This window comes from Crotalus tigris, unplaced genomic scaffold (assembly GCF_016545835.1).
Source record: "Crotalus tigris isolate CLP2741 ecotype Arizona unplaced genomic scaffold, ASM1654583v1 scf7180000024472.5447098, whole genome shotgun sequence".
Taxonomy (NCBI): domain Eukaryota; kingdom Metazoa; phylum Chordata; class Lepidosauria; order Squamata; family Viperidae; genus Crotalus; species Crotalus tigris.
Window position 1 is genome coordinate 3,617,639 of NW_024100643.1, and position 16,347 is coordinate 3,633,985.

The 16,347-nt window shown below is 35.6% G+C and overlaps 2 protein-coding genes across 3 annotated transcripts in view; one reads left to right on the forward strand and one right to left on the reverse strand.

Annotated features, from left to right (window-relative positions):
- Positions 1–1,648: 1,648 nt before the first annotated feature.
- On the reverse strand, positions 1,649–14,238 carry PHB (prohibitin). Of its 2 annotated transcripts, none has more exons than XM_039333074.1 (7): positions 14,096–14,238; positions 12,548–12,677; positions 8,832–8,993; positions 7,901–8,043; positions 6,884–7,000; positions 3,215–3,310; positions 1,649–2,032 (listed from the first exon to the last, which is right to left on the reverse strand). In XM_039333074.1, exons 2-7 carry the CDS (start codon positions 12,633–12,635, stop codon positions 1,820–1,822), a joined length of 819 nt encoding a protein of 272 aa, XP_039189008.1. In that variant the 5' UTR covers positions 12,636–12,677; positions 14,096–14,238; the 3' UTR covers positions 1,649–1,819. The 2 variants fall into 2 exon arrangements, with proteins under 2 accessions (XP_039189008.1, XP_039189007.1); XM_039333073.1 differs by lacking the exon at positions 14,096–14,238 and adding an exon at positions 13,872–14,054.
- NGFR (nerve growth factor receptor) overlaps positions 14,220–16,347 on the forward strand; it is a 262,216-nt gene continuing 260,088 nt past the window's right edge. Inside the window, exon 1 of the mRNA XM_039333071.1 lies at positions 14,220–14,391. The gene's annotated coding sequence lies outside the window, so the exon portion shown is untranslated. The remainder of the gene's footprint in view (positions 14,392–16,347) is intronic.

Here is a 16,347-nt window from a genome sequence, read left to right on the forward strand (position 1 = left end):
ACAGAGTCAACAAGGGCATTGGTTCATACTACTCTGTCATCTTGGAATCAGAAATATTTTATTTGTTCCCTGCTGTTGAAAACAATGATTACAGGATGTCTCCCACTCCCCTGAAATCTTGTGGATCTCTAATGCAAGACATTGCTTATAGGATATCCTGTTAATGCAGCTAATTGACTGTAATATTCAGTAATATGTTTATTAAGATTGTGTGTCCAGAAATGCCCCATGAAGGCTTTTCTTCATTTTGGGGAACCTGGATGCTGAAGGGAGTACTATGAATTGAAAATAGTTCTTCCCACATATGAACTGGATAAATCTTTAATGTTATGTGGGTAGGCTTCAAACATGCCGACGGAGGCTAGTAAGTCATCTGGAATGATGATTTTTATGTCAACATCCTGAAGACTTGGTGCATGATGAACTTGTTCTAAGGTCCGAGGTTTAAGAAGGCTCTCCAAGTTGTTTTTTTAAACAGAACAATAAACAGAACTAAAAACATGCCAGAAAAACAGCTTGTACCATGACATGCTATATTACATCAATTTCCCAAAATGTGACTTACTGCTTCCTCCATCTTATATATTGCTTTATTCCTAGAGGTAGAGAACCTTCTTTCTTGGTCTCTTATTATCTCCATCATCCACTTGTTAGCATACTCCCTAGTATCTCTGAAGCTCTATCTGAAAAGTAAAGCCTTTCCTTTTCTAAGATGAATACTGACCTCTTAGCATTCAGTGAATCCTTCATGCATTCCACTGATAAGATTGCAAGATGCTCCAGCCAAGCATTAGTGTGCTTCTTTTTGAAGATGCTATTCTCATATTTATCTAAAGCTGACCACCATAGGAAGAGATGCCCCTCTGATTTGATCCAGCATTGCTCTTATGAACTTGAAATCTTAATTGCTGATAGGATTGTGATTCTCCAATAAGTACTCATCCTGACTTAAGGTCATCTACAGAGACCCTTCAAATAAGCCTTAATTTTCATGGCCTAAGAAAAATGACTTTTTGATGGTTGGTCTTCCCTAAGCTCATAGTTTCAACAGCAATCTGGAACTTTTGTGTTTTTTTATATGTTCTGGATATATTTTCTATATTTCATCCCTAAAGTGTGTATTAACTCTTTAATTTTATTATATTTTATTTCTCAATTTATACTTGGTCAGCATAGTTATTGCTTTTATCTTGAAATGATTCAAATTACTGCAATTTTATCCAGCTGTGTTTTAAATATACATTATTGACAAATATCTATTTTATGAGATTTTTAGAAAACTTTTTAAAAATTCTATTCTATTGAAATATGGCATTGATACTAGCTCTTGCTAATATCATACTTTATTAAACACAATTATTAAAAAAATGTTGGTTTATGAAAGGAAAAATAATATTATCACTGTTGGCAGCTTCCGTGCTAAATGATTTTTTTTAAAGTAATCATGATCCTCAATTGCATTAACATCAGGCTATAAATGGAATATATTCTAAACTGTTTTATGGGCAACAGATTGTTGACAATCAACATTGCTTTCTCCAGAAAATGTATAATTTAGATTACTCAGCACTATCTTGCCAATTCAGCAATCCTTTACAGCTTTTATTCTAAGTATTGATCTTCTAAAAAAAATACTCTAGAAGGAGAATATGAAGAACGATTGCCTTTATTATTTGAAGGGATTTTCAATCAGTCTTAATTTCTTATATTTTTAACCCAATTGAGAAAGCTTAGGATTACTTTGGCAAATTTGTCTTCCCTCCCACAAGGAAAGAGTAGAAAAAAGGGTGGGGAGACAGTGGGTGAAGTTGGAGGATACTTATTGGGGTAGTTGAAGCAACACTGACTGTCCCGATGGCAGATAGGTAATGTTACGGGACCGCGAGAGCTGATAAGCAATATCTTCAGCTGCTTCAAGCTTCCGCAATTCTATAAGGCCATCACCTACTGAAGCCAATGAATCGGCAATTAACTCAGCTGCTTTTGAATCTCCCTCAGCTGAAATTATAGCTGCTTTCTTCTGCTGCTCAGCCTGTAGAAATACAACAGAAAGCAAAAAAATTACATCAGGGAAAAAAGGTAAGTGTCATGTATTATCTAGCTAATGAAAGAATTGTGGTAGTTATAAGGCAATAATCAAAATAAGGCAATTAACAAAACAAATATAGGACAGAGAGAATGAATATGCTTGGAAAAACAATACCAGATTGGTACTTTTGATATTTTGATAAAGCAAAAGTAACAATTCTGCTTACTATGTTAATGTTCTAATATTGGTATTGCTACTATTCCTAGCACATGATAGAGAACAGAAGTCAAGAAAGAGAAATCCTTGCTATCCTTTTTAATAGAACAATTAAAGAAGTTTCTCCCAGAGCAAGCAGCTAGAAAGAATGATCTAAGATCAATTAAATAGGTACTTTGAAAGTTCCCACTATATATGCATGGTGTAGACTTTGATATTTTCACTTATGCTTTTGTCATGCCCTAGATCAGTGGTGGCGAACCTATGGCACGGGTGCCAGAGGAGGCACTCAGAGCCCTCTCTGTGGGCATGTGCGCTGTCGCCCCAGTCCTAGGCCTTCAGCTGGGTTTTATAAAACCTTTTTGCTTTAGGCCTCCGCCGCCATGTGCAAAAAAAAAAAAAAAAAAAGGCTCAATCAATCAGTCAACACATAGAATGTGCAGTTGCTTTTCACACTTAATGTATTTGTATTGATTTTAGTCATTTGTATGTGCTTATGTGCAAAACTCATCAAATCAGGAAAGTTTTGGAGAATTTGGGAATGTTCCATTTCTTTCCTTAGATCGTGCTATTCTAGGTGCTGTTCAATGATTCTGGAAGTAAATCTTTTGATCTAAAAGCAGTTTGATGTACCCCACTGGTAGTTCAGTTTCAATACAAGGCTGCTTGTATTTGAAATGCCATATCCAGATCTCAAACCACTTCCAATTTAGTAGAATTGCTTGTGAAAGCCACCAAACTGTGGCAAAAATAATATGGTGCAGAAGAGATTTCAGCGTTATCTCGAGGAGAAAAAAAATGTTCTGGAGTTTTTGAAATTAGTTCCTGAATAAATGAGTTCTGCATATCCCTATTTATGGCTATAACTAGATGCTAGAAATGATAATTTGTGACAAATGGAGCATTAAAAAAGGAGATGAAAATCTTTTCAGCAAGGAGTGAGCTAAAGTTGCCTGTACACATTCTCACCTTTTCCACTATGAATCTGGCCCTTTCAGCTTCTTGTTGGGCAACTTGCTTCATTTCTACTGCTTCTGTGAATTCTTTTCCAAAAGTCAGGTGTGTCTGAGATGGAAAGTAAAAAATAATATCAGTGAGTTATAATAATATAAACCATTGTTTCTCAACTTTGGCAGCTTGAAGATGTGTGGATTTCAACTCCCAGAATTACCTAGCAAGCATACTGGAGAACTTTGGGAATTAAAGTTGATATATCTTCAAATTGCCAAAGTTGAGAAACATTGATATAAACTATTAATATCACTTCCACAGGTAATTGTGTCCTCCTAGCATATATATAACGAGAAATGAGAACAGTTGGCTTCCAGAGACCTTCCATTGCTATTTCCATTCCCATTCCCTACTCCTAACAATCATATTACCAGATAGGTTTCTGTATCCCACTGAAAGATTGGAAGAACGGAATTCCAGCTTGAACTCCCTGCTCCCATAGAGCTAAGATTTTAATTTCCATAATCATCCAGACAACGTGGTGAAAAGGTGTCAAGTTGGAGAAGCCACAAAACAAAATATATATGTATCCTCAAGACAAGCAACACAAGGAGTGGAGACAACTTTCCTTGTGTCAAATCACTCTCACAACCATCTAGGGGTCATATGAAGTGCAGACCTGCCTTTTTTCCATTCTATATTTTTTTTTGTGGGGATGTGAGATTGTCTTCTACGCACCCTCTATCTCATTTACATGCTTGTTTTGGTTAAAAAATGGGTCAAAACTATGTTAGAAAGTTAATTAGGTTTCTATGATGGGGTCAACTAGCTTATGAACCATCAATTTCTGCTACAGAAAACAGAAGAGTCAAAGAATGTGATTTCTTTTGATACAAATAGGAAAGTTGTAGTAGGGTATTGAGAAAGATTAATTTTGAGAAGGCTGCAAAGGAGTTAAGTCTCACAGCGTTGTGGAAAACAAGGAAAAGCAAATGAGGAATCTGAGCAAAATTAATAATAGCAGTGTGTTGAAGCGGCAAAGCCACATAAGGAAAATAAAGATTGTGCAGAAACCAAGAAAAAATAAAGATAACATAGCAGCATCTGGAAAAGTTTTGAATACATTTCTCACAGTAAATGGAGCTAGTTTTTTAGTGGGGGATTCTTTTGACAATACTGGGGACATACTCAGTTGAAGGCAATTTTTGTCATGCATTTATTTAGACTTGTCCTCTCCTTATCCAGAGAGGAATCACAGAGAGATCTACTTCTCAGCTTTTTATTCCATTGTGGCTGTTGGCTATGCTTTTAGTGGAGACATCTTCAGTTTGCTATTTTTTCACCAGAAGTGTTATGGATAATAAATATTTTCAAATGCTGAGCTATATCAGTATAGTGTGCTATATGTGGAAAAATTCTTGTGTGAGATTTTCTACATCATAGTCTTAATGTAGACAAAAACAACATAGAATTTAACCTTCCATTTTCTTTCCTACAGAAATTCAATCATGTGGTTGAATTTGGATGTTGGATATTTGGAATGATAATTATTGGAAGATAACCATTTTCTCATGTTCTCCAGCAATATAAGTTATTTGATGAAGCAAGTTCAGCAATAAGACAAAAATAATAATAATGAAACTTTTTCTTTTTCCAGCTGTTGTTTTTTTGTGCACATGGAATTTAGAAAGTAGAAAATTTCTGATTAAAAAGCCAGAAAGAAATTTATCCAAATGGTTCAGAAGTAGCAATCTGTTTTGGCCATATATATTACTTTAGTATTTTTTTAAAGTTAGGGATCTCCTAGTTGGGGAGGAAAAGGTGCTCCTATGCTTTATTTCTGCATGCCTTGTAAGACTAGTGTTTTTTTTTCCCTCTCTCTCTCTCTCTCTCTCTCTCTCTCTCTCTCTCTCTCTCTCTCTCTCTCTGTTTTTAAAATATTTTTATATGTTTCTACAGTTTTTATATTCTTGTCATTTCTAGTGGTTTCTTAGAATGTTACAAGCTTAAAATGTCTTTCCAAAGACTTATTATCACTGTATTTTAATAGTTTTGGTGAAGTAAAATTTGAAGCCATTTTCTACAAGCTCTTATTTTCCCAGACGAGGATTTTTAATCTAACCTATATAAACGGAATTCCAAAACTGCTAAAAAAGGTGGTAAATCTTCTAATTTAGATGTTTTTAAAATTTTGGTAACTAAAGGTTGGTGGTGCTTATTAGCTGCTATGGGTCTATAAAGTGACATAATCAATTTATCAAAACACAGTTGGATAGAATGAGTTCTAACTTATGGCAAATACCACCAGTTTTTTAATAATTTTTCTGACATCAATTAAGTAGGTAATGTTCTCATAAAATCCAGCAGAGGGAACTCCCAAACTTCCTAAGTCTGCTATTGTATTTATCCTGAGAATCAGTCTTTTGCTGGTTATATAATTATTCATCTATTTTAGAGATTGCTTTTAATCTTAAGGCACGTGTAGGGGAAAAGATTTGACCACAAAGCTGGATACAACTATAAACTCTCCCACAGGGAAAACAAAGTCTCATTCCTATCACAAAATTCCTGTTTTCCTTCCACAAATAACATCCACTCCTGGAAAAAAATGCCGAATTGCGGTAACTAAAAGCACCAGAAATGCTTTGAAGCAGTTTCTCTCCAAGAACATGGAAAATATAGGACAGGCCCAGCTTGTGCTAGTTTCATCCAGCCTGTATCTTTCCATTTTGAGAAGAGTAGAGGATGGGACAAGCACAGGCAGCCTTATTTCAAAGAATTACTAACACTTGGTACAATTTCCTCCCTGTGAAAAGACATGAGTGGAATAAAGACAAGTGTTTGGGGGGAAAACTTCCCTTTCTGATAACTGCAGCAAAATTATTTACACCCAAAGATGGAAAAATGAAATACCCACAATAGAATATTGGATTATAAAATTAATGAAATTTGTGGAAATGACAAAGCTGACTGGTTTGATTGGGGAAAAGACGATAGACTTTTTTTAAAAGACTGGAAGCCTGGATTTTTTGTTAAAAGAAGACTGAATTAATGATTTATAGACATGGGATTTAGAAAGGCCAAAAATTCTGGAAAGAAACAGAATAAGATAGCTATTATTCAATAGAAAGACAGAAGTCATAATTCTATATTTTTTTCCCTTTTACGTTACTTTTAATCTTTTAATTTTGTATCCTTTTACTGTGTTAAAAAATTCTAATTCAGGACCTGTGATGCAGAGGCAGACTGGATATTCACTATTCCTTAAAGTATGTTAAAATATGAATATTTTCTAGATTAAAAAAGAAAACATTAACTTTATGAGTGGGGAAAACAGAAAAAAACCTATAGACCAATCTATTCAGAAATGGATCCTTTTTCTGATTCTGTATCAAAGTTATACAATCCACTAATAGACAAATTGGCCAGAACTTTAGAGTCCTAGATGAGGCTTTTTCCTCTCATTGACAGAGATGATCAGGTATTGATGCCTCTCAACTCCCAGTCCACTGTTCAGGGACGATAGGAGTTGGATTTTGGATATATCAAAAGGTATATAGGTATCCCAACATCTGTGAATGAATGATTATAGAACGCATCTATACCCTTTATTCTGGTACATTTAATTAAGGGTAGACTAGAAATATATCTAAAATTACACAGCTTCTAAATTAGAATGCCTCTTACCAAGGAAACATCATCTAAAATGAGTCCAAATGTTGCTGCTCTTTCTGTGAGGTCTTCACTCACTTGTCTGGAAACCAGCTCTCTTTGTGTGATTAGCTCCCCAGCATCAAAGCGAGCCTGGAATAATGAGATATGCAAAATAGCAGTTAGAATAGACAGCAAAGCTAAAATTAGAACTACTGCTTTATTAAAGTTTAATCCCAAATCAGATAGAATGTTGGCCCATCAACAATTATTATGCACCACATTTAATAACAAGCATTATTTTCTTGCTGTTTCAGTGATAGCCTTCCCACAGGCATCAACTGCTCCTATGGGAAATAGCAGGTCAGTGAATTAGATTTCAGACTAAACCAGTTAGGTTCTTCTGTTCATTGGAAATGAATTCCAATCTAGTATCCCCAGTTATGTCTTGGATTACAAACCTCATTATCTCTTTCTCTAATAAACATAGGGATATGTCACATCAATGTGTATGTAAGTATATAGATCTGTCCAAAGCCTTGCTATAAAAGCAGGATCATATTTTTTAAAAAAAAAAAATGTTTGAAATTATTTCCTTATACCTTTATAAAATTAATCTTAAATTTCATATTCAACTTCACTCTTTCACATATACATATACAAATCATTCTTACACACTGAAACATACTCCTATAATCTATTCACTTGTATCAGTAGAGAGAATGAACAAAAAGAAGTAAAAAAAGCATCCATGAGATATAAGGCAAGGATGGGAAATGGGATTATAAGATTGGATCAGATAAAGGAAGAGGTTACTAAATAAGGAAGGAGAAATAGGAGTGAAAACATAGATCTTACTGTACAGACAAATACAGAAAAGGAAGGTAACAGAATTAGAAAGACTTTTGACAGTCAGAAGGAATAATTGGCTCCACAAAACAAATGAAATAGTCCCTGCCCTTTGCAGCATCCCACTAACTGAAGCAATTAGAACTGTGAAAATAATGCCTAGCCTCGTAAGAGGAGACATTGTCTTATCCTACTATCTCTTACCACCACGGATTTGAGGATCTCAGTTGTGATGGAAGGCAATACTCGTTCATCATAATCTTCGCCAATAGTGGTGAAAATACGGGGGAGTTGAGTCATCACTGGCCTGAACAAGATTCGGAGTGTGATATTCACATTCTGTAGATCTACCCAGAAGACAGGAAGCAGATTGTAGCAGTTACATATTTATAAATCAAGAAGGAAGCTGTTCTGAGCTTATATCAAGCTTCCCACACCTAGTTTTTGAGTCTATTGAGACTATAACTCCCTGAATTCCATCAGTATAGTCATCCAGAAGATACTTGGATAAGACTTGTACGTACATATTTTGGAAGCTAAAATAAAGGATGATCTGCTGCCAAATAATCTAACCCAATTTTCTCTCCTAAATAGTTCTAGGCCAACTTTATTAAGGATAAAGATGACCATCACAATAGCCCCCCCCACTCCAATCCTATCTAGTAATCTAGTTTTTACTTTCTTGCTGCATTAGGGAATATAGGCTCCAGGGAGGGAAAAACATCCCAAACTAGGTAAGATGAACTGCAAACCATTGCCCCTTCCCTCTCCCCCAAAATGTAGGAGTATGTGTGTGGGGGAAGAGAAGGATAATAAGTTGGTGTGTTTTTAACTCTTATTTCCATAATACAAATATAATAGGATGGTTTGCTTTGGTGATACGTTTTCATTAAATTATACTTTTGAGTCCTTGTAATATTCATAGCAGGAATACAAAAGTGGCTTGCCACTGATATCTACTTTATCTCCTTGGGGCTTCCTGGTGATCTGTCATCTAAGTACTAACCAAATGAAATTTGTCTTAATTTGAGATGAAGATATGCTAGATGCTAATATGCTCAAGCTTTACATGTCAAATTACCTACCTCCAGCTCTCCATTCCATTAATAAAAATAGGGTCTGTCTCGCCGCTTACCTTTGCTTCCAGTGATTACAGGCACATTGCGAGGGCGGGAACGGCAGTCAAAGATTATTGGCTTTTGAACCCAAGGAATGAGAAAATGGGTTCCTTCTCCCACCACCATGTCTTGAACACCTTGGAATCGATCAAATATGACAGCCCGATGGCCTGCATCCACTGCAAACGGGAAAAAAGTCAAACAACATCCTTTGAATGCAAGAAAAGCAGGAAAAATTGAATCCTTTTTGTATTCTTTATTTGTGTCAGAAGCACCTACAAATTATAGACTTACAAAATGCAACAGTGAGCCAATAAAATAGGTAATCAAAATAGAGCATGTATAAAAAGTATATAAAATAAACAGGATTAAAACTAAATGACATTCGCTAAGTATTGAACTCTTGCCAGCATGAAGTCTTCTTCCATACATGTTGAAGGACATTGTATGCACTGTAGTACGTATGAAAGTATCTTCTGCAAGGAAGCCTCATTTTCTTAAGATTGTTTTTGAGCTTCATACTCTGCACGCAGTCTATTTAGTGATTTCTATACAGGCCAAGGCTGTTTTTGACCAGGTGGCAGACAGTTGTATGCTTGTGCCCAGTTGCCTGGTAGCTCTTTATTCACTTTCTATCGTTTCAGGGTGATCTCTGGCAGCCAGTTGTTAGGAGGGACAGAAGTTTCGAGAAAACTATTCCTCAGTCTCAGCCTTGATCTTGGGAGATTGATGGCCATATGGCAAGTGTGTTTCTGTGGATGTCATTTTAACCCCCACATTCTGTGCAGCATTTTCTTGGCAGAATCTCTTTGGGGGTGGGGTGAATACCAGCTAGATAAGGTTTTAGACACTCTGTGACCACTCTCGCTGTTGCATTTAGGGCCACATCCACCTGTTTTGCATGTTTTGATCTAAACAGAGCTGGCATATTCTCTTATAGAGCTAACATAGGGCTAATGCAGATGTTCTTAATGTGTGTAGTTGGGCACTCCAACTTATGCCCATTATTTATTCAAAATGCTGTTCCTAGCAAATATTTTCTGTTTGGTATTAAAATAATGGTCTTAAAAATAAGCGAGCAGTCCAGATTTAATCCCAGATATTTTGGAGTAGTGCAATATTCTATGTTCTTTTTGCATTATTATTTCCAGATTGTAGCTTTCAACAATCAAGTACTCACTGGATACATAGAATCACAACTCATTTATTCACTGCCATTAGTGTGTGTGGAAAAGTAATAATCTCCAGTTCATGTGCTTTGGTAGGTCTGTGGCTAAATACAACAAACTGCCCTATCAGAGAAATGGAGAAGCATCACTGTTGTGCTAATTACTTCATTAACTGACTAGTTCAAAGCAGCTTATGACTGGATTACTTACAATTCTGCCAATGCTCCCTAAACTCCAGTCTAGCTGAAACTGATTAAAGGCATTAGTGATTAAATCTAGAATGTTCTATATACAATAATTTGTTCTCCTACAAAGTGATAGCTCCTCTATGCTCTTGTTTATATCAGATCATGTCAAGAAAAAAATCAATTCCTTGAGATTTTATCTTTATTTTCTATCATAATCATCTCTGCCTCACTAATGTAATCCTTATGTCAGTCTTTCTCAATCCTGAAGTATTACAACCATCAGAATTTGCTTTCTGAGATACACCCCAAAACTTATGAAAAACATCTTGCTAGGGATGTTTTATGTCACTAATATCATTTTATATAGAGGTAGTCGTCTACTTAAGAACCATTCATTCATATAATGACCAAAGTTAAAATATCACTGAAAGTGACTTAGAATCAGTCCTCACACTTATGACCCCTGCAGCACCCCCAAAGTCATGGGATCAAAATTCAAGTACTTGGCAACCAATATGCATTTACAATGGTTTCAGTATCCCAGGTCACATGATTGCCATCTGCAATCTTCCCAGTCAGCTTCCAATAAGCAAAGTCAATGGGGGAAGCAGGATTCGCTTAATGACCATGATTTGTTTAACAGCTGTGGCTAATAGATAGTAAAATCAGGTGCAACTCACTAACTGCCTTGCTTAGCAATGGAAATTCTTGTCCCAATTTTTGGTTGTAAGTCAAGAATTACTTGTACTTCAACTAAGACTATAATAGCGTACAGTGCTACTGTTCAGAGTTTCAGCCAACAATGTCCTTTTTTAGAGTGCTCCATCAACTTATTCTTCAAATTAGCCTATATCTCATTTCATCCTATACTTGGGGTTGATTCTGAAAACATTATCCCATCTAGAATTTTCCCATTTATTTTCTTCTCTTATATTTCTGGAAATCTTGTGGTTTCTGAAGCTTGCTAATGCTTTTTTCTTTCGCTGGGATGATATTGTATATCGGCCCCACTAACTAGATCAGACTAGGAAACCATGTTTAAGGACAAGCACTTAGATGATACTTAGGAAAAGGACAATTGTGCTGTCCTTCGATTTTCATTTGCTCAAATAGAATTATATAACTGCTTCTCTTTTCTCAAAGACAAAACGCACAATTTGGGAAAATTCTCTTAGATTCAGTACAAGTCTCCATACTACACTGAACAAGGAATTGATCTGCTTATGCTGTACCACAACTATGGTTACTTGAGAAACCATTACTGATGACCAATGCAATGTGTTTTTTTAACCAATCCACTTTTAAAGATAGCTTGGAAATTTTAATTAGTATAGAATGCTTGAATAATGTAGAAGCCAGACATTCAGATCATAGTTCACTGTTGGGTGTCAATCACATTGACTGCATCTTTGTTTCTGTACTTAAATTGTTATTGTAATCTCCTAAAATTTTGAAATAAGCTACTACTTGCTTCAGCGTTAATTTTAGAAGCTTTATTGGATGTTATCAGAATCAATAGACCCTAGAGATTGGTTTTTTCAGCAACACATTCATATCTTTGTACCAGTATCTTGAAAATATAAAGGTGTAGGGAAATCTACTTTAAGTGAGGTGTAACTCTTGGTGATTGCATTCATACTGTTTTCTTGGCAACATCACAAAAGTACTTTTAAAGCACTTAGTTTTAATTACTAAAAGTAATTTAACTTTTAGAGGTTTTTTGCAAGCTCTCCAGCCTGTATAGTTTACAATCCCAGGATTTCCTAGTGCTTTTCCATCGAAGTATTGCCTATATCTACTATGCTTAGCTTCTTCAAGATCAGAGGTCAAAGGGTGCTGCCATCTGCTGAGACTTTTAAGGCAGAACACATTGCACACATTTCAACTTCTGTTCAGGAAAACAATGCAATGCTACATTTTAAAATTGACATTTAGTTGCACACAGTTTAAAATACAATTGTGATACTCCTTGCAAGGTTTTGCTCCAAAAAACCTTAAAAGCCTTAAAATGTAACTGACCCATAATAGATAAAGAGCACTTGTACTAAATTCTACAAGAGTTAGAAAAGTACTGTTTAATGGTTAAAAAGAATAACTGTCCCAGGAAAAAAGTAGGAAATGGTAGGGCTTTGATTATAGGTTTAATTCTACTAGAATTGTCATTCTTCCGGCCATCACAGAAGAAGAGGAAAAAATGAGCTATGTTTTCTGAAGTTTTTAAAATATTCTTTGAAGAATTTAAAAGAATCTTCTAAAAATGTAGACTTCAGATTTTTAAACAAAATCATTACTATTCAAGCTCATCAGTTCCTATCTTAAAATTTTATTGGTTACCTCACAGGAAAGAAAATGCTATGCAGAGAAACTCTTCCTTACCATTATATAGAGCGGAGTTGACAACTCCACCAACTATTGCCAGTCCCAAGCCGAGTTTACCCACAGTCTCAAAAATTTTGGAAGCCATTGTCAATGTAAGTCCTGCTTCTGTTTTCTGGCAGAATAACACCTATGCAAATAGGAAAAAAATCCAGTAATAAGAGAAGTTGGAGCAAAGAAATGGCTTCTCAGATAATACTTTTGCATAAAGAGTAGCTTTCTATCCCTATTTTTTTTTTAAAAAAAAAGCTTCATAGAATACAGTAGTTTCTTAAGAATGCTATTTGGATAATTTAAGATACAATCCCTAGAACAGTATGCAGCAATCCAGACTTTAAGGGGGAAAATTATTAGAATGCTGATATAACTTTGAAGAAATCATGTGATCTCAGGAAAAAAAAGCAGCATGCTTGATTTAAGATGAACTTGAATGTGCAATGTGAATGCCCCAATCACCTTTTCCTCTTTGAATCCAGATTGCTGCACAACCCTAGAAATTTCCAAATGTAGTATCTTGCCCTATCTATATATAGAACATTTCCAAAAACTTACTCTCCCATATTCAAGAACATCAGAGTCTAGAATTAAGGGTATTAAATTAATAAGATTTAATCTTTAAAAAATATTCTTTAATCCTAGGATAAAATGTTCTTATTGAATACAAATTATGGAAGAATATTGAGATACTAATCTGCTCAGATTAGTCTTGTCACATTTTTTCTGTTTTGGGGCAATTAGCAAATACATTAAGAAAACTAAACTGGCAAATGAATAAGCATGCCTAACTGTCCGACCAACTTTCATCAGTCTCTTTAACACATGTGACTTTCAAATGTTTTACCCCAGGAAAACTCCCATCCAGGGTCTCTACATTCAGTGCTGCAATGTGTTCTGTGGACACATTCTTAGAATCCTGTAACTGTTAAAGCTTGATGGGTCTGATGGGACTCTATTTTCCAAAGTACACATCCTATATTCCTTGGGTGTTCTAGGTTCTGGGTTAATTCAGTAGCTGTGGCAAGCTTTTTTTTTTTAATGAACTCTTTTTAAGATGTAAGTACAGCCTTTTCCAAAGTTCTTGAATGTATTTTAATATAAATTTCCACAGCAACTTTTATTCTAGCTAATCTCTCCATTATAACATCTTCCTCTCTCAGGAGCCCACTCTTTGCAAATCCTCTCTCTAATCCCTACTATCTATACTGAAATACCTAAGATACCCCAAGCATCTTGCTTCACTCCGGTTTTAGAAGACTTCACGACGAGCATGTGCAATTCATTTCCAGAATCCGCCCATCCCCCCCCCCCAAATCCCCTTACCTACCCCAGCCATTTCTCCATTTTGTGGTCATGCTTTTCCATCTGCGGCTTAAAACGTTCATTTGTGAGAATTCTGCACCGCATCCATTCAGCAAAACCCAAATATCAGAATTTTTTTTCAAACATACTTTTGCATTTCATCACCCCGCGTTTTGCTAATTCTCCACAGTTATTTCGCAACAAAAGATATACCCAGTTCAGAAGAAGGGAAAAGAAGGCAAAGCTCACCTCCTAACGAAGAGTTGACCTCCACACGAAGACTCCACCGAGCTACCTATTTCTCTGTACTTACGCACAAGGCGCACCCGAGCGTTGGTGCTTGCTAGCTGTGGCAGTGCTTGACGGGATTCGTAGTTCTTTCAACGGTAAAGACAAAAACAAAAGCCTCAGCACCATGGGTCGTGTACAAGCAAGATGAAACTTCGAATCCCGAACGGCATCGCAATGCAAAGGCCCACCCTTTCCTACTGGCGCACGCCGCAGGGCTTCATGGGAATTGTTCGCTGGTTAAATTGAGCCAGGCGGTAAGCACGAGGGAAAGGTGAACGTGGGAGTGCATGATATTTTTTTCCTCTTCCGTTTGGAGATGAAGAACTTAGTGCTTAAAGCTTGAATATGCCATTTTTGGAATTGGTGTAGGAAAGAGAAGAATGATGTATACAGAACACGTCCCCCCCCCGCTTTTCTTTCGCAGCTGGAAGTCCTACACTCTTTTAAGAATATAGAGCGGGATTAAAAAAAAGTTTTAATGGCCTAACAGGTTTTGTGCGCAAAACGGAAGCTGTGTTCATGGTTTACTTAACCGTGGTTTTTTAAATGTATGGAGTGTGAATGAAAGTCTAACTAGTGAGATTTGCAGTTTAGTATAGTTCTATTAATAGTTAGATTTAAGTCGTGCCTTTTCTCCTGGCATTTACCTAGCAAGTCCTTACTCTTAGTTTCAACTACCAAATTAACATCTTTTTAAAATTGTTTATGACTGTATTATAAAAGTGTGGGCACTATATGCAAACTAGCAAGAGCAACATTGCTGTTCTAACCTTAGCATATTTGGAGAATATACAGAGTGCTATTTCATCCAAAAGCTGAAAGGTTTTCTTGTTTTCAATATGTAAAGATACTGCCATGTATGGAGATAAGTTAACCCTCATTTTTGAATTTTTTCTCCAAATTGAGATAGGTTCATACAAACAAATGACTTTGTTACATAATGAAATGTAAATATAACAGCTGATGTGACTATGCTTCAGATGTAATTTGAATCCAGAAAACTGGATTGGTCACATATTATAGGCTCCTTCAATATCTATAATTCAGAAATAAAAATTTAAAAGCACAGCTACTGTGTTCAACATTTTAAGTTGTTGACTGAATTGAAGGAAACAATTTTTTCAAAGAAACATTTATCTAAAAGATTAAGAAGATACCTTTGTTTTTCATTACAATAATTTATATCTATGCATATGGTACAGAAGTATATATAGGGGTTGTCTCCCATCTATATGAATTCTTTTAGTAATGATTGGCTATCCATTTTGATAAATCTGCATTCAATGCATCAGATCATAGTTCTTGTACCAGTACATTCATGATGTATATTTAACCAAGAGAACATTTTTCAATGAACAGTGATCACATACCAATGGATGGATAGCTAATATTAAATATTGTATTTTTTTCCCTTCCGCCCATTAGTTTTCCTTCAGGAGGAAAAATAAAGTTTACCCATTTAAAGCATAATATTTAAAATACAAAGGTAAGAGGATTGCATTCTGACATAGGTAATTCTCTAGAAGTTATATGGCAGTGCTGGTTGGGACTAAAGTTGCAAATATTTCTCATTTGTGAACTTTTGTGTATTGCCTTGCTCATTTGTGTATTGCCTTGCTCATTTACGCAGAACATATTTATTGAGCAGAATCTCTGTTTTATAGTGGGGAAAAACAGCTAATTGCTCCATGAAATACTTGGAGGGATAGTCACAGATATTTTTATCTATAACTTTTGTTATTGTTTGAAAGTTTGAAAAATGGGTTGTGTGTTGGCTTTAATAGCAAATACCTGAATGTTTACTGATTAAGACATTACAATCTGATGCCCAGAGTTGGATTTAACATCAGATAAAGTCCAAAACTATCAGAATTTTTTATGTGGTAATATAAAACTAGAGAATAAATAGTTTAATTGAATTTAAATACAATTTAAATGCAAATGAAATGGAACTTAGTTTTTGAACTGAATTAGAGTCACCACCTTTTCAAATATGATAACCACCCCCCTCCACCCCCATTCATCTAAGCCGAAGGGCAACAAGTCTCTCTTTAAAAGTTGCACAATCCTTGTTTAATTACTTACAAAGATATATGATTCCTAACCAAACACTATGTCACTAGTGGCTTTTAGTAGATTTTTCTCCATTATTTGCTAATTTGACAGTCAGAATCTAGTGAGAAATTTTGTTTTGCAATAGAACCGTGGTG